At 38.6% G+C, this 19,509-nt stretch overlaps 1 protein-coding gene across 1 annotated transcript in view; it reads right to left on the bottom strand.

Annotated features, from left to right (window-relative positions):
* Positions 1-440: 440 nt before the first annotated feature.
* Positions 441-19,509, bottom strand: part of LOC124744971 (odorant receptor Or1-like) — a 46,644-nt gene continuing 27,575 nt past the window's right edge. The window contains exons 5-8 of the mRNA XM_047248932.1: positions 7,877-7,976; positions 5,119-5,232; positions 2,406-2,561; positions 441-550 (exon numbers count right to left, since the gene is read on the bottom strand). Of these exons, the coding sequence (XP_047104888.1) occupies positions 491-550; positions 2,406-2,561; positions 5,119-5,232; positions 7,877-7,976 (430 nt within the window). The 3' untranslated portion in view covers positions 441-490. The remainder of the gene's footprint in view (positions 551-2,405; positions 2,562-5,118; positions 5,233-7,876; positions 7,977-19,509) is intronic.

Below are 19,509 nucleotides of genomic sequence, written 5' to 3'. Positions count from 1 at the left end.
TCTTCAGACACAACGCTAAAGGGACATAACCAACGTGTCAAAGCTAATTAGTGCAGTTAATTTCATTGCTGTGTTCAGTTGCTATTTCCTCACTCAAGTGAAGATTTGAATTAATTTACTTATTAAAGAAATAATAATCACAACAAATACGTAAATTACTTGATTGGTATAAATTGTCATTGTTTATTATTCAAGTGAACATATAAATGATTTGGAACTGTGTATGAGGATATGTCACACGCTATAGATAACAAATATTGAAAATGTCATTTGAAAGAGTGTGCATAATAACTTGAACTAGCAGTATTGTGAACAACTGTATTATTCATTTGAAATTTTTGTCTAAACTTATATAAGATATACAGTTAACTTTTGCTATATGTCTTCCAATTTTGTACTAGTACTCCTATACTTTTTTTTTACTCCAGACTACAGTGGAGATGTGTTTTGAACACTGTACCACTTATCAACCACATTCATTGCTGAGATTTCATTCAGTGCTGCGCACCTGGAATAGCATGTTCAGCAGGACGTAAGTTCCGTTGAGCACCTGTAGGTAGAACAATACCTAATTAGAACAGATTAAACAATGAAAATCCGTGAAATGTGGCTGTCGGATTCGTACTAACACCTCATATACAATTCATTAACAATTTCAAACACGTAAATCTTACATGTTAGTGTGTTGTGCTTGTTATGTATGAACGCGCGTTTTCATACTTTCCTCGTTACTTCAACGTTATTTTTATGATGTTCATTGATATCAGTATGTTCTTTTCTATGATTATAGGCTTCCATGGTTTGTACGAATTATCAAACTACATCTAATATGATCTTAGGCTGTTGTATCTTGTTATATGGTTTGGTACCTACCACCAATATGGCTGCAGCAGAAACACCTGTACGAAATATATTTCACTATGCAGTACCCTATTCTTAAATACGTTCAGTAATAGATTCACGTGTGTAAGTGGAGTGCGATTCAAATACAAACTAGTTCTCCTCGAATTTTCGAGAAGATATTTCTCAAATAATGGGACTTTCTGTATTAGTTGAATACATATGTGAGAAAGGATACATATATTAGGTTTTCGTCACAATAGTTTTTGGCAAACAGATTTAGAACATGAGACAGACTTTGCTGCATTCCTGTCTTGTCTTGATGCCAGTGAGGAAACGTTCAGATACAGAAAGATCACAAGAACTTTGTCAGTTTGAACCTAACCATGCTGACATAGAAATTTCTATCATTGTAAAACACACGCGAATCCTTTTTTCGTCTCTTATTCTGTTTACGTGTATAAAATGAATAAATTTCCGCACAGGGCACAGTATTTATCTATATAATACAACACAGAAAATGTTTCTGCATTTTAAATAAACACTTAAAATTTCTTAAAAAGTCTGTCATTGTATTAAAGCTATGCTCCAATATAGTCAGGGGAGTGTGCATCTGAAACATTTGAATAATTGGCAGCTGAAAAAAAAATTAAAAGTCACTCTCACACCAACTGGGATAGCCACAAGAACATGTCAGAAGCAACGAAATCAGCATTTTTCGGCAGTTTCCTTAAGAATATAGCTACAAATGTTATTGCAAAATTACTAGCACAAAGCGATAAGGAGTCAGAATTGCATAGCAGAGTGAGATGGAGGAAGTACAGAGATGAATTATTTAGCCACATAGTATGCAAAGCTACAAAGGGTAGAAGAAGTAGAGACATACAGAAGAAATAGATACTCATGGGCAAAGCAGTTGCCTTTAACAGAAGTACTGTACAGGTTTCAGTACTGAAGCAAAGTTGAGGCAGATGTTTCTAAAACAGTAGTTTTGATCTAAAAGCAGCATTACATGCCAGTAACCCAGGACTAGGGGACAGCCGGGGTGGAGTAATTAGCAGCTGAAACGTGATGCTGCTACAGAAGAACGATAAGACTTAAGTGGACAGAGAAAGTTTGAAATGAAGAGCTAGTAGTATGAATATCATCGTAAAGGAACCTGCGGACAGTCCTCACTGTTAGCAGAATATTAGTGATGAAAGACCTGTTGGGGTGTAAGGTAGCACCGGTTTAAAGAATTTCAGTTGTGGTTGTAATTGATGAACTAACAGCTGGCAAATGACCGACATTTCGCGCCACATTACTTTGCCCACAGGCTGTTTCGGTACTCCGCCAGTCTTCCCATTTCCGTGAATTCATCATCCGCCTTATACAAGGAAGACAACCTTACGTATTATTAACGGATGACACATACGTCACAACTGTCCCTTTTAGAACGAGGCGACAGCTCTATAGTACGTGTTGAGTAGTTAACTTAGCACGAGAGGGGCCAATAGAGAGAAAATTTACGGAAACAGGCAGAGATCAGGCAATGTATGTTCAAGATTTATGTGCTGCTTGCTAACCTGGAGCAACATCTGCTTCGACAGCTGACACGTCTTTCCCACTGTGATCTCGACTGGCCTTCCCACCATCATCATGAGGATGATCAGGTTGCGTTTGAAGTGAGCATCGCAGTTGATCCAACCACAGCCGAATGCCGAGTTGGACAGCTTCTCACTCTGTAACATTGAATGTCTCATTAACGACAAACTTCGTAAAATGTTTCACAGTCACTACTGGTGGTGAGATAGCACATCTGCCGTAACGCCATAGTTCTTACATTTATTGACAGCGTTTTGTATGTGTATATCCTCTGGGTACCGAAGTTAAAAGATTAGCTGACAATCACTAGGACTACTAACGCTACATTTGTAATGAACATGTATTACGGTTTTATAGTGACCAAAAATGTGATAGCAACATGGCATCAGAGTAAACTGGTATATACATTTTTGAAGGTGGATGTAGTATAGGGCTATTTACTTCTACAGAATTTTTACTTGTGATAAGTGCCCCAACGGAATGTGAGAATCCACAGTGTCTGTGAAGAAAAATGGTTTTAAACATAGTAATGGAACAGTACTCTGGAAGACCTAGCTGTGGTCAGCTCAGTACAGATAGCAGACAGTTCATTGCTATTTGCAATGAGTGACATAGTTACAATTTAAGTTTCTCAAGCAATGCCAATATGAAATTTGTAAAGAGACCACTTTCAATGAATGGGTCCTGAAAGTTAATCCACTGAAGAGGCAATCCTTGTAAAAATAATTAGATAAAGTCATGATCGTCCAGGGTAAAGCCTCAACAGTGAAAATACATACGTACTGAAATAATCTTCTCGTAGCATTGGGAACAGGAAGTTAATTGAAATCAAAAGTGCATAGAGCGTTATCTTAAATTTTTGTTGGTTCAACTGTGAGTTCTTAGAGAAACATTTATGTTGCATTAACTAAAGGAAATACTATTTTGACTTGTTTCTCATTTTTTAAATTCATGTGTGACATAGTTTCCTTGTTTTAAGTCATTTCTACAATAAGACTGTTGATTTCAAAGATAGCAACCAAGCAAAGAAAAACTGTCAAAATCTTAATCTATCAGTAAAATTTATCAGTGTTGGCTACTTTAACATAGGTATATTTGTATTGTACACCTCTATAATATTCATTAGGACAGTATGTAGTCTAACTATGAATAGAGAGACTTTGGATTATGTGGACAGGAATGTGTATTTCTGTTATAACCTAATTAGGAATAAAGACACCAAAGTTCCCATCCTATGTGGAAGTTTACACATTACCTAAGAGGGGTGAATAATTAAATTGAGGCTACTCATTCCATAGTAAAAGTGGGGATACACACATCAGTTTTTTAATATCTAATATTTACATCATGTGAGTTTTACCCCAGTTCCTTCTACATGTCGAACTTCTACATCTATTGCCGTTCTATGGTCCTAATTTAAACAATATTCAACAAAGGATGGCTTTTCCTTCTTTAATCTACAGCTTCAGCGATGTTGTCTGAGCCTAGTACAGATCGTATACCCAGTGTACCTTATATATCAGGACTAACACTCTTGGTAAAGAGTCTTATGAACCTCTCTTCTAACGATGGTAGGTTGCTTATTCTCTGCGTTGAAGAAACGTCTAACTAAGTTAAATGGAAAACAGATAAGCACAAGGAAACTCTTTGTCTTTCCAAATTTCCTTTTCCAGGTAGAAATTATACCTATAAATGGTGATCTGCACCACTTCCTATTTGGTCTATGTTGTTCGCTGGGTAGATTAAAGATCTGGCTTCTTTATCCGCTTTTACAACTGAGAAAGTTTTCAGTAATGTTGGACCTTAAATTACTGATGTAGCTATTGGTTTTACTGTATTAAACTACTGTTGTTAACATTCTTGGGACATGGTTATGGAAAGGAAGCCGTGGATCATATGGTGAAATGCTGCATGTTTATTAGCTGTGGGATGTAGAGAAGAAACTGGGACGAACATGTCAGTAAAGGTGCCTCTCCAGACAAATTTAAAATTTCCATTTACAGTTTTGTATCTGTAAGTTGATTCTAGGAAATCAATGGTAGAAATCCCCAACTCAATATTGAATTTTATGTTATAATGGCAATGGTTCATATTTTCAACAACCTCTCGAGTTTTCTAGTGGAACCTTTCCTAATACATAGAATTTTATTAGCATGTTAGTTGATTATATGGCTGCAGGACTTATTGCACTTTGTGTTCACGTGCATGTTGTTATTCTTCTCTCTTCAGATTTTATTCAATGGAGCTACTAAATTTTGCAAACAGTCTCTTGGTAGATATCTGGTACTGCATCAATGAAATAAATCTCAGTGTGCGACTGGCAGATCCACTCGTCATACACGAGATACAGCACAGGTTTATTAAAAAAGGATTAGAATCTTTTTCCATTCTTGATGCAGACTAGTAGAGGAATTCTCTCTTAAAGATTTCCACTCAGTTTGGCCAACCCTGCTGGTATAGTTTACAACCCCAGGTGTGAGGAAAATCGATTTACATTTCTACAATGCCAGATTATAGTTTTCCTTCTCTCCATGGTGGTAATTTTTTGGCTACAGTCTTCCAATTTCCACGCAAGTCTACAGCTTTTTATACAGGGATACAGTATGTAAGATTCTGAAATTAACGAACAAATAAAAAATAGAGTTCTAAATTGATGTGATACAATTGAGTGGCATTCTATAGATCACTACATACTTGGTCAGTTGTGATTTGTCCGAAAATGCAGTACATCCCTGTCTGGAAGAGGACAGGAGGTATCGTGAAGAGCGCCTTCGTAGCCTTTGTCAGACTTCCGTCTCTCTGCAGCAGCTATTCATAACAGAACAATGGTTGAGTGCCCTTGAAATCAGCTAGCCATATTTGTGTAACTATATTCCTATGACATAACACTGGACATATGTATTCATGAAGCTACCTGCGTGTGCACTAAACAACACACACACACAAAACTGCCTACAAAATAGCAGAGCAAGAATTCTGGGTAAGTATGCAAAACATATGACTTCTACGTTAACTGGTATAAGCATGACTACAATCACTACACGAGAATCAAAAGTAATTAATACTTTGGTAAAGTGTCACGCATTACTCATGACTTAGGAAGCAATAACAGCGATTCTGCGAGTATCGCACGAAAGAACTCTCCGCAACGGATTATTAAATGTTACTTCACATCTACATTTACATCTACACCAAGCAAATCACTGTGTAGTACATGACAGTGGGTGCTTCCCACTGACCAGTAATTAGGAAGTCTTCCTGATGCACTCATGTATGGAACGCGGATAGAATAATTGTTTAAGCGACTGTGTGTCAGCTGTAATTAATATAACATTGTCCTCATGATACATATAGTGTGATGTGAGGTGGGTTGTAGTACATTCCTAAAATCGTCATGTAAGGTTGGTTCTTCAAATTTTGTATATAGGGCTACTTGGATAGTTGGCGTCTGTCTCCAAGCGTGAGGCAGGTCAGTTTCTTCCCCATACGAGTGCACACTCTCCCACGCATAAGACTCTCCTGTGATCATTTGTTGTGCCCTTCTCTGTATAAATTCAGTGTCTCCTGTTAGTCCCATTTGTTACATGTCCCACATACTTGAGTAATATTCTAGGATGTGTCACACGGGTAAGCAACGTCTTTTGTTATCCGATCGCATTTCCCTAGTATTCTATCAAAGTCTGCCACCTGCCTTACTTATGATTAAGCCGATGTGATAGTTCAATTTCATATCCCTACAAAGCGTTAATCCTAGGTATTTGTGCAGAGTTTACTGATTCCGACTGTGACTCGTTGATAACGTAGTCAAGAGGTGCAATTGAGTTTTTTGAACGGTTAAAGGAATTTGACAAACACGACACCACCATGAAACCTTATCAAGACCTTAAATGTAGTGTCCTAGTTGTGCATTAGAGTCGAGGAGCATAAGTGCAATGCACGTGGACTCACACGAAAGAAAATTCGGATGTCGGCCTAAGCGTGTAAACAAACCTGCGAATTGCATGGATTTTTTAATTAGTTTAATTTGTAACACCTTCTACCCTCACTGCTGCGTCAGCTTATCACAGTTAATATTATGAAAATTATGTTGCACCAACACACCACGTCTTCTGCTAAGTGAAGCTGACAATGCACATTGCTCTTGACAACAAATCAAAAATAGTACACGCTAATCAAGTCAGAATTTTTGTTACATTTGGAAGATATAATGGCATTTTATACAGGAATTTTTGTTGCTTTAAAATTACGAATACTTCCGTTCTCGTAAACTTAATGTAGTTAATGGCGAGAGTTCCCAGAAGAAGGTGCTACGTGTAACACACTTTCAAACTAATGTACGAAAAATATTAGCGAGAAAGTAAACCCCACTATGAGCTCATGCAGTTGATGCTACTCAAACTTTCATGTCAACACCATTACAATCTTACTAAAAATTACATAACGAGTCGGTGTGAAATACAAAAAATCTGCTAGTTAAAGAATCACTGTTCTTTAGTTTAGGTTTGCTACCATAAACTTGAATCGACGAAAACAGTCCCAAAAAGTTGCGATTAGTATAGAAAACAGGAAAATATACATTACAAGAAAAATTAACTAGAAATATGCTAATGCCATATTTTAATTTCATTTCATGTTACTGAATGCAGTGTAAGTTGAATTAAAGGAAAATGAGGATATAGTACATTGATCCAACAATGATTTCTGCTTTGTTGTAGCAGTATCCTCAGTTTTGTCAGATGGCTTTGACTAGCAAGATAACGGTGTCATGAACATATGCCACATCAACATTAATGCGGAAAACAAGCAGCGATTGGTCAGTAAGAGAGTGACGTAAAAGCAAGTGTGGTCGCTGTATTACATCACTAATAGCTCTTAATACTCATTTACTTCATATTAATTGGAAAATTATTCGTAGATTACGAGTTTCTCTTCTTCCTCACAAGCCACGCTGGGTAGCCGATCTGTCTGAAGCATCCCGCCACGGTTAGCGCGGCTGCCCCTGTCATACGTTCCAGTTTTCCTCGGGTATGGGTGTGTGTGTGTTGTCCTTAGCGTAAGTTAATTTAAGTTAGATTAAGTAGTGTGTAAACCAAGGGACCGATGACCTCAGCAGTTTGGTCCTATAGGAACTTACCACAAAATTTCCTCCTGAGAAGATGCTAGTGATACAAGCGCAAGCCAAATGTTTGGAAGCATTACGTAAGTATACATGTGATACTTCAATATCACACATGCAGGAATTTGCTGAGACGGACACAACACAATTATCAAAGAGAAACTGCTTTGCACTAGTTGAACGACTTCCTTGCTAAACATTTTCTGAGTTAGCGATGCCTTCGAGCTTAGTGTTGATTGGTGTCTCCACAGAAACCAATATAAGCGTTTGCTATATGCACTACCGATCATGCAAATGTTGTTAACACTTTATCATCGATTAAGTAAAATTACTTACACCACATGTGACAAACATATTGGAACATAAGTTTGCCATGTTGATAAACAGAAGAATGAAGATAGATATGTTCATTGACGTCTGCAACAAAGAGACCGACCTGCAACAAAAATAATATACGATATGAAAGCATGCGTTTAACCATGCAATGCAAGATGTTTACATTAGACAGTAAATTTTCTGTGGTTTCGCATGACAGAGTGCTCTGCTCGTATGATTTTTGTCTCATCGTTCTGTGCAATAACCCTGTTATCTTTTTTCCTTCTTTTTTCAGTTTCATTAATCAACATAGATAATGGTGTTGCTATAAAAATAAAATAAATAAACAAAAAGTAAAAAGTATACAAGGACATTATTGTAGGAACTTAAGTCGATAGTAGAATCGTGACTACGTTGTCCTAGTAAAATGTGAAATAAAAATTTGCCTTCAGTCACAAAGAATGGTTTTATTATGCTACAGTATGCATTTCGCTCATCGTCCTTTGTTCTCTGAAATACGACAAAGTGCTATGCTCGTATGACTTTTATCATTTCGGTTTCAGAAAATGTCTTAATACTTTCTTTTCTTTTTTCAGTTTTGTTAATAAGTCATTTTTTCTTACATATGTGTCATTTGATGAAAATTTAGTCTTTGTTTATGCATAAGTATGGTACAAGTTTGACTGGTTTTCTATGTTATTTTATATATAAGGCCATAGTGGTTTAGTTAAGCTTTGATAGTCTTTTTCACACCAAAATACATAATTTAACATTTTAAAACCTGGCAGCATCTCATCTGAGGACTTATCACAAATTAGACAGGTCATCAACGCTTCGCAGTTGCTAAATGTGTGTACAAATTGTATGTATGTTCTAATCTCCTTCTCCCCTACTCTAACTGTACATCACCCCTTCCTCCATTCTCTACGCATCTCCTCCATTTACGCCCCCCCCTCCTCTTTGGCTATCTCCAGCTTCTCCCCCTCCTACAGTCCATCTCCTCCTCGCATCCTCCTCTTACCCTTTCTTTCAGATCTCAGCCTCGTTTATTGTTATTGTGGGCGAACGCTGGATAAGGAAATGGAATCAATCAAAATGAATAGGTAATTTGCTTGGGGTAATTAATATTAGCGATACAAGGCAGACTTCTCCAACAGCTGAGTCTATGAGGAAAGTAGCTACAATGACAGTATTTCTTATAGTTGTAATCTACGAATGTGTAAGATTGCTAAGTTTCGGATGATCAGTATTTCATAGGAGTATTCTAAGTATAAATCGATAAGTTATAAATACAACATTTCTCTTTCCTCTTAAAACTGACTGCGACAAAGAGGAAAAAACAACATACATTTTTTTTGTTTAAAATTAGGTATATAAGGGGTAATAAGGTATGTGAAATAAACGGTTTGTCTAATTGTTTAAAAACCTTGATATGCAAAACAGAAATAAAAGCAGTCCACACATTTTTCCAGCACAGCATTTTCTTTCTCTCTATTCTTAAAAAAATATATGTAACTCATCTGAAGGTTAATAGAATACCATAAAACGGTATTGTAGGAAAGCAGTTGAGAACTCTTACAGATTTTTGCTAACTTCTTTTTCCCTTTATATATTAAATACTTTTTATACTTACATATTAAAAAAAAAAGAAAACATGCAGCCAGTGTGTCCCTTAATTTATTAGAGCAGCTGTAAGAATCTGAAATAAGTTGCTCAAAAACTTTTTAAGATTTTTGCTAACCAAAGTTTCCTTTTTATGTTCTATATATATATATTTACATATAATATGTATTTAAAAAATACTGCCTACTCCTGTCAGAAATTTTATATAAGTATTGTGTAAAATCTTCAAGTACATTTGTCAAGAGGTTTCCGAGATTTTTGTTAACCACATTTCCTCCTTATCTATCACATATATATTTATATGCCACATATGTTTAAAATGTATGTAGCCTATATCCGTCCAAAAGATTATTCTAGTGTAGAGAAAAATGCAAAAAAACAGTCAACATTTTCCGAGATGTTTACTGGCAATGTTTCCTCTTAATGTATTACATTTATATTTATGTACCATACATACTTCTAAAATATATGGCCTATATCCGTCCGTTTATTAGTGTATCTTGTAAAAGTCTGTAGTAAATTTTGTGAAAATTTGATGCAAATCGCTCAAGAACTTTCTGAGATATTTGCTAAAATCCTTTTTCCCTTGCTTATATGAAGGTAACGTCCGGTCTTTAGGCCAGTGTGTAATATTTTGAAGAAAACCTGTCAAGAGCTTTTCGAGATCTTTGATAAAAATTTTATAGTACTGACACATTCCTTTCAATGAGATTTTCGTACCTAAATACCGTCCAAATTTCCAACACATGTATTTTATTTTCTAAAAAGAAGTATACGTATGGATTTGCAGTCATTTTCACAATGGATATTAATTGATGGTCTGTACTTACGTTTTTTTCGCGTATTTCATTTACTTGTTTATTTAGTACAATGTATTCAATGCATTCTCTATACTGTTTCCACCACTAACCACTTTACTATTGTCTTGTATCGTCAGTAAGTAACAGAAAGGAAAACGGAACAAAATGTAATTCGTACATTTCACTGAAGTTGAGTAACGTTGAAACTGCCTGAAAAAATGATTCCGGAATCCATATTTTGAAACAAGGCAGATGTCACAATTTTATTCGCTACGTTTCCAGGCATGTCCATAACTGAACCTTTGCTAATAGCTCCAGCTACTACTATCTGTTATGGCATTTTTGTTGACATTATCGAGAGGTGTCACTGCAGAAGGTAGAATAGCAGTGAGAGGTTGGTGAGTTATCTTTCTCGAGAGCTGACAGCAGATAAGGACATGCAATCACGATTTAGTCATCTTAACTGTGGTAAAAGTATCCAAAAGCAGAGACTACATTGAAAAGCATTTACCCAAAAAAGTATGTAAAGGAACCTTTGCGTAAAAGCAAACTTTAGTATTCGTACACTAGGCTGTGCACGGCATAATAGAGGCTCAAATAAATTATTTTCCTCTTCTAAATTGTTTTACAAAGCCTGTCAATTGGCACAAGGCTAGCAGGCTGCCATCAGCAGTGAATTTGCTGTGTGAGTTCTTTTTGTTCCGAAAAAAGTTATCTTGCTAAAATCCAATTCATCTGACTCTCAGCACAGCGTAGTATAACACACATTCTGCGTTACTAAACGTACGTGGGCGTCACTGCCCATTTAACTTATGCCTAAATGTTCTCTTGTCAATTAGAATCACCTAAATGAACGTGGAAACGTCTAAGTCCGTCAAAAACTCGTCTCTAATATTGCTATCAGGGTCAGCTAAACATTATGGTGACACGATGTTAGGGAATTAATTTCATCCTGCAGCTGTTCGCCCCAGGTAGGTGAGTGATCAGCGCGACAGAATGTCAGTCCCAAGAGCCCGGGTTGTATTCCCGGTTTGGTCGGAGATTTTCTCCGCTCAGGGACTGGGTGTTATGTTGTCCTAATCACCATCATTTCATGCCCATCGACGTTCAAGTCGCCGAAGTGGCGTCAAATCGAAAGACTGGCACCAGGCGAACGGCCTACCCGACAGGAGGTCCTAGTCACACTGCATTTTACATCTTGCAGTTCAAAACGTTTGTTGTTCTCTCTTGAAACACAATGGAAACTACACGACTCTCTGATGCAATAGCATATTGAACAGTTGTAATACACATTCATATAGGTATATTACAAGGGTTTTGCAAGCTTTCGCAGTTATCTAAACAGTATAGCGACTCCATGGTGGGATACCGACTTTGTCTTGCAGTATCAAACGTTTGCCATCATCTGACGATAGCGCCAAACGTTGCAGTACAACAGTAATACATATTTATTAAGGTAAAAACTAAAGATTGCCATGTCCGTCAAAACTGATGCATAAAAAGTGACCCATGCTATTTCTGTGTGTAACTTGTGTGTATTATGTAAACACATGTAGCTGCGAAGTGGGCAGTTAACTGCTTCAGCTAAGACCAAATGAATGTTACTAGTAGAAAAAAAAATGTTAAATTTATGGTTATCCATTTACGTTACTTGTTCCGACACTATAGCACAACAAATCTTACTAAAAATGATGCGTATTGATAACATGTATTATGTCTTACATCGTTTAACTATATACTTTCGTAATATGCAAAAGGAAACTCCTCAACCTCAAAAGAAAAATTTACGTAGGTTAAAACACAAAAAAGACGGAGCTGGCAGAAGACTGAGATGGATCATCCCCAAAGATGGTGGTGTAACAAGACACAGATTGAAGGTCGATAGCTAGAAAGCAAAATTTTGTCACGGAAGTATAATTAGAGATCTCTGAATTCAAACGTAAATTAGAACTTTGCAGATAAACTAAAATTGTACTGTTTTTCGAAAGTTGTAAGATTTTGAACACGAAACACAGGTTACGGTTTTCAGGTTAAGCAGCACTTGTTAACACCGAAATTTCGATTGCTCTACCACACTTTGAAAGCACACATGCGTTAAAATGAACTATTTCCACATCTGAATTGTCTACATTACGTACTAAAATACACATGGCTCACTTGTAGCCAATAGTGAGATAAATTATAAGTTAGTAGGTGGACATACTTTGATCCTAGTACCACACACGAAATTGGTCAGAACGTAAAATTCATATACCCACTGTGGTGGACCTGACATTGATGGGCCACTTCTGTGTAGGTTTGGGTTGTAGTACAAGGTCATTACCAGAAGTAGGCTGATGGTAACTTCATAAAACAACATCGAATTAGAGTCATGTTACTATATCTCGTATGACTACACTCATACGCCGCAACGTGGCAATCACACCTCTCGGCATATCAGCGTGGTAGGCGAGCTCCTGATAATATGGGCTAGCACCTAACCGGTAGGACGTGGCGAATGCACTTAGGAATAATGATACCTGCTGGTCATCTACCAGCACGTGGTCCAGTTACGCGTAGCATGACTGCTTGTGAGTGGCATCAGCAGTGTAGACGATGGCCGAAAAATTACAGTAGTTGCCAGCCACCCAGTGGGAAATCCCTCCTCTGCGAATGTTGACGTGTGCTGCCATGGTGCCCACACCAGCGTAGAAGGGAATTTAGCTGCATGACTGTGTCACGATCCGTTGCACCTTGGTCAGAAGTCGACCAGCGGCTGGAGTCAGCCTGGAATTTTTCCACCAGGGGACAAGCACCTAGTCCCAGAAAATGTGGTAGGTGCCAGAAGCTAATGTAGTGGCGGCGACTGACGAAGCTCATGGTGGCTGCTTGCTCACCCACGCTAGCGATGCCTTGGGCAGCCCTCTTGTCATAGTAGGCTTTCGGGCTGTGAATATAGCTGGTAAAATGGTTGAAGTCCTCTAAGCACTATGGAACTTAACATCTGAGGTCGTAAGTCCCCTAGACTTAGAACTACTTAAACCTAACTAACCTAAGGACATCACAAACATCCATGCCCGAGGCAGGATTCAAACCTGCGCCAGTAGCAGCTCCACGGTTCCGGACTGAAGTGCCTAGAACCGCTCAACCACAGCGGCCTGCATAGCTGGTAAGAAGTGGTCATTAATTACATGGAATAGCTGCTCCTTTGTTGGGCCAGTTGTTTTCCTGAGATGTTCATACTCCCTTCCGTGGAGAAACGACTCGACCCGTTGTCGTGCACTGGTACAGAATAGAAGAAGGCTTTAAAGGATTCAACTAAGTCTGAAATTTTACGGAGGTTAGAATCAAGTGCTGAAAGACAAACTTCCACTGATGGTTGGTGACTGCTCGGACCAGCGTCAAACACTGTCACAGGAACCCTTTGAGAAATGTGGATTTTGTGACTCAAGAAGGGTACTTGTAGGAGCCTCATGCACTCAAGGTTCTGCATAAAACTCCTTCATTTCATTCAGACTAAACTATTACACAGGCGTCTATCTCTCAGAGTTAGTTCAAACAAAGTATTCGACTGTTGCTCCCACAGATTTCAGAGTCCGAAGGGTGAGAGATAACAGAAGTTGCAGTCACTAGAAGCATTGTAAAGTACGAACAGCTCTGGAGAATTGCGAGAGAGAAAAGACTCTTATCAGAAGTTATCAGAGGCTGGTGTCATGCGGCATTAAATTAGCGTCCAAAGTTGTATCTGTAGTCGGGCCATGAATCCACTGTCACTTTACAGTCATCGGCCTATCTGAACGTGGCTCTGCGCCTCCATGGTGCATCTTGTCAAACCTGTCACCTAAGGACACATGCTCCTTGTCGTTCCACGAATCAGGTTATACAGAATTTAAATAACTACAAATGTTGCCAGTTGGTACTTTATGAAAATATTAAATCAAAAGTACCATCAACCATCTACAAGGTGAGTCACTAACTATTGCCACCTAGAATAACTCCGAAAGTATGATAGCAGCTGAAAAGTTTGTGGGATAGATGTTGCATGGTAAAATGGAGGCCGTAATGTAACGTTCGTTTTTTGTTGCTGTAGTTTGGCACTTATTTTCTGATAGCGGCTAGCGAGGCGAATCCAGTGATGTGTAGCAGTAAGGTCTTTGTAGGTCAACGAAGGTCACACAGGTGGCATGAACGTCCATTTGTAGAAGGTGATGACGATTGGTATCAGTACAGTGCTGCAATCTTCTTATCATGGATTGACTGGTATTCCTCATGACTTCGGCCCATATTGAAGGACATGCTCTTACAATTCTCTCTCGTATATCGTGTAAATATTAAATATTCGCCGAATACGGCGTATCCATTTTACGTGCCATTGACATGTCAACATCATTTGACGGTTTCACAATACAACACTAATAGGAACGGTAAAACTAGTATCGTCTCATTAAGAGAATTTGAATGATGTATTCCTTCGAAGAACGAGTCGATATACGGAGAATGGCAACGAAATTTAATGAGAGCTAGAGACTTGTACGCTGAAAGATATCCTCAACGTACTCACCTTACATGCCGTATCTTTAAATATGTGTATAACAAATTGAGAACAACTGGAACTCTAAAGCATCAGAAAGATACACGGCAAAGCAAAGCTACTGACGAGGAAACCTAAATCGGTACTCTTGCCACTGTGTTGGTTCGCGTCAAATCACAAGGGAATCTGGCATGAACCAAAGTACTGTTCTGCATTGCCATAAATATTATCCTTACCATATCAGTCTCCACCAAGAATTAACTGGTACGGATTGTATGCGTCGCACTGTATGGGCTCAACTTCAGATTCAGAGGGATGACACATTTATTAATTTGTTTTATTTACTGACGAGGCTACATTCACGAACCATGGAAATGTTAATGTGCATAACATACAGTATTGTCAGTTGAGAATTCATATTGGCTGCGGCAAGTTGCACACCAAAAACCGTGATCGGTGAATGTATGGTGTGGGATTCTGCAGGACGGAATTACAGACCCTATTTCATCGAAGGAAATCTTAATGGTAGGAAGTACACCACATTCCTGCAAGACACATTAGGTCTGGTATAGGAAAAAATACCTTTTGGAACAAGGAACAGAATGTGGTATGAACACGATTGGTGTCCGGCACATTCTTCACTGCTGGCTAGAAATGAGTTAAGGAGAGAATTCCCAAATCGTTGGATTGGATGCGGAGGGGATGAGTCGTGGCTGACTCGTTCGCCAGACTTGATGCCTCAAGATTTTCTCTTGTGGGGATTACCAAAAGACATTTTTTATAAAGACGTTCTAACTACACCTGAAGGTATGCCAGAGAGAAATGTCATAGCATGTGCTTCGATAGATGTCTATGTGATAGGGTATGCCACTAAAACCATGTTAAGAAGATTGCAGCACTGCACTGATACCAATGGTCATCACTTCGAACACCTTCTGAAAATGGACGTTTATGCCACCTGTGTGACCTTGGTTGACCTTCAAAGAAATTACTGCTACACTTCACTGGATTCGTCTCGATAGCCGCTGTCAGAAAATGACTACAAAACTATTGCATCCCATTTGAAAATAGAGTTGAGAAGATAGCCCACCCAGCAACAAAAAACCAACGTCATATTATGGCCCCCATTGTCTCATACAACATTTGTCCCATCAACATTTCAATTCCTTATTTTAGGATTTATTCTAGGTGGAAATAGTTAGTGACTCACCCTGTATATTTTGACTGTAATTTATATATGCGACCAGTTTCAACGTTTCACCCCGCCATCTTCAACTACGTGACCAACGTGTAGGAGGAATACCACCTCAGTCGAGATAGGGGCGGCATTACGTAATAAGTATCCATAGACTTTTATTTTTGACTCTCAAGCCATTGTTCATCAACTGACTCTTTATTGGTAAATATTTTTAATTGTTTCTAGCTGATACGACACACTATTGCATTATGAAACTCGGAAAGCCTAAGCAACTATACGTCATCTTCTGATGACGAATAGCACAGAGATCGTTATTTGTCCGCTCTTGTTCTAATTTCATGACTTCCAACATATACCGAAAATGAAGAAATAGTTTTCCTTACTGACAATGTATATATAACAGTCTAGGGCAATGAAGTTACTTCAACACTTGAAAATGTAAACAATACTTTCTAGAAAAACAGTAATTGACTTCTAGCTAATGGACAGTTGCTGAAATTAGGTACAACACATTACACACCATTTTGCGAGGCACAAGAGTTGACTATACCGCTATAAATAATGCATAACTTAACTTGATAAAGAAAACAGATTATTCCAAATATTAGGTGTTTACATTGATAAGAAAATAAATAATGTTGCAATTTTTGTTAAACGTCCAAGCTGTGCAACGTTTGGGCTAAGGACAATATCATATCGTACAATCAAGAATTTCGATTATTTTTCCTTATTTTTAGTTACTAGTGTATTATGGCATCACACTCTGGGACAATGCCTTACTAGAGTCTAAGTGTTTGCGGCACAGACGCAAGCCACATGAATAATATGTGGTGTTCTCTTTACATTTTCTTCTAAACAACTCTTTAAACGATTTGGCATATGGACAAATGTCCCACATTTACTTGTCCGAAACTTTATTGTCAACAGTAACTGTTATAAATATGAAAATAGAGGAATAAATAATTTACTCTACTGGTCTCTCAAACTTAGACCGAGCGAGGTGCCGCAGTGGTTAGACATTGGACACGCATTCGGGAGGACGACGGTTCAATCCCGCGTCCGGCCATCCGGATTTAGGTTTTCCGTGATTTCCCTAAATCGCTCCAGGCAAATGCCGGGATGGTTCCTTTGAAAGGGCACGGCCGACTTCCTTCCGCATCCTTCCTTAATCCGATGAGACAGATGATCTCGCTGTCTGGTCTCCTTCCCCAACCAACCAACCAACCAACCAACCATCTCTCAAACTTAATGTGGCACAGAAAGGAGTGAGTATATTCAGCCGTAAAAATCTTTCACCACATATCTAGTAATATAAAGGATGTAATCCGTAATACAGTTATCTACAATCTCGAACTGAAATCAGATGTGCTCACATTTCCTTATATTTCATAGAAGAATTCCTGATTGTGTAGTCGCAATGTGAATAGGTGTGTAAATAAGCGTTAGAAAAACTGAACATATATGACGAGAAATTGGAAGAAGAAAAAGAAAAACAACGACGCGCCACTAAGGAATTATCAGAATATGACGAAGTCGGTAGAGGTTATGTACATGTATAGACCAACAAATGAATATAATTTCAGGAAAAAAGACTTCCTCAACAGAAACGTTCCACAAATTGAAAAAGTCAGCATCGTGTAGGTCTACCTTTGACCCTTATGCAAGCAATTCTTTGGCTGGAAATTGAGAAACATAGTCTTGAGTGTCCTCTTGTGGAATGTCATGCCAAGCTCTTTCGAACTGGCTCGTTAGATCGTAGGAATTCCGAGAGGTTGAATAACCTTCCCCTAATCGTTCAAACGCCCTCAACTTATAAGCGCTTCTGGGACCTTACTGGGCCAGTTAGGGATTGATAAGCACGAAGACAAGCAATAGAATATTTCGCGTGCGTGCTGAAATGTAAGCCCAGAATGGCCTCCCCAAACCATCACTCCAGGCCGTCGGGCTGTATGGCAGGCATAGAAAAGTTGGTATCCGCTGCTGCTCATTTGTCTTCAGTGACGAGTCCCGCTTCGAACTGAACCCTTATGACCAGCGAAGGCGTATCTGAAGACACCCCACACAATGGTGGGACACTGGCATGATCGTTGCCCTCCATGCCGCCCGACAGCCAGGAGTAGTGGTCTGGGGTGCTGCTTCTTTTCATAGCGGGATCTCTTTGATTTACATCCGCGGTAACCTTACAGCACAGCAGTACGTAGGCAATATTCTATGCTCCGTTTTGTTGCCCTTCATGGCAAGCCATTCTGGCTTACATTTTAGTTAGATAGTGCCGACCCGCACAGGGTGAAAGTTTCTATTGCTTGCCTTCGAGGGTGCAAAACCCTACATTGATCAGCAAGTCGGATTTCTCTCTCCAATTGAGAGCGTTTGGAGCATTATGGGAAGAGCAAAGCAACGAGCTCGGGAATTTGAGGACTTTACGCGCCAATTGGATAGAATTTAGCACAATATCCCTCAGGTAAACATGAAACAACTATATCAATGAATGCTAAGACTAGTAACTGCTTGTATGATGAGATGAACCAACACGTTATTTACTTATTCGACTTGTGAAGCTCTTTTCGTGAATAAGTCGTCCACTTTTCTGAAATCGTAATCATTTGATTGTTTGTTTACGTAAATTAATCTACCGATTTCGTCCTATTTGAATAATTTCTTCGAGCTGCGTCGTTTATTTTCTTCTTCCTCTGTCTTAGATTGCGGTTAAGTAAAAATTACAGCTTTCGTGTAAAAACATATCTTGACGTATTATGTAATGCATCAGTATGTTGCCATATTGTTTAATGATCGATTGTACATTCCGGTAACTGATGGACTAGCTAACTGCCTGTATGTCCTACCATGGATGGCAGTTATGACACCAAATTAAGCATTAAATTTTACTAAATTTTCCCTTCTGAAGCGGGTCTTGTATAACATCCCAATATTCACTAGATGAAATCATAGCAAGGCATTATTTGCCGCGAGATGTCATCTGAGTTGTTCAGCCGCCTGGCCTAGGTCTTTTGTTTGGCGCCGCATCTGCAACTTGCGCCTCTTTGTGATCATGAAAAGACGAAGTCATGGGAACGACACAGTCCTTGACCAAAGAAAATTTCCGAATCTGCCGAAAACTGAACCTGGTAACCACGATCTAGAGATAGCGACACTGACTGTTGGACCACTAGCTGCGGACTCCAATTCTCATTATCTACACGTGACGAATAGTCATAGGACCATATTTTCTGGCTGTCACGCTTATCTCAGTACCAGTAAATATCCATGTTTCTGAGTTGTTTTAGGTTAGAGTTACAGGTGTCTTAATTTTTATGCTCTTAGTGTCTCTGTTATCTCGGTATTTTTAGAGTCTGTTCTGTAAATAACTGCTAGGTTTCCAGAAGGAGATAATCGTACACAGTAAGCGTATACGCTCGTAAAACTGTGAATTACAGTTCAGTATTACAAAATGTAGCGAAACAGTAGCTTCGATCTAACATATCTTCTACATTTCTGTCATTGGTTGTTGACTGGTCGTTCAAGA

This window comes from Schistocerca piceifrons, chromosome 1, assembly GCF_021461385.2.
Source record: "Schistocerca piceifrons isolate TAMUIC-IGC-003096 chromosome 1, iqSchPice1.1, whole genome shotgun sequence".
NCBI lineage: Eukaryota > Metazoa > Arthropoda > Insecta > Orthoptera > Acrididae > Schistocerca > Schistocerca piceifrons.
The sequence above is the reverse complement of the archived record's forward strand: the minus strand, read 5'-3'. Positions and strand labels throughout refer to the sequence as shown.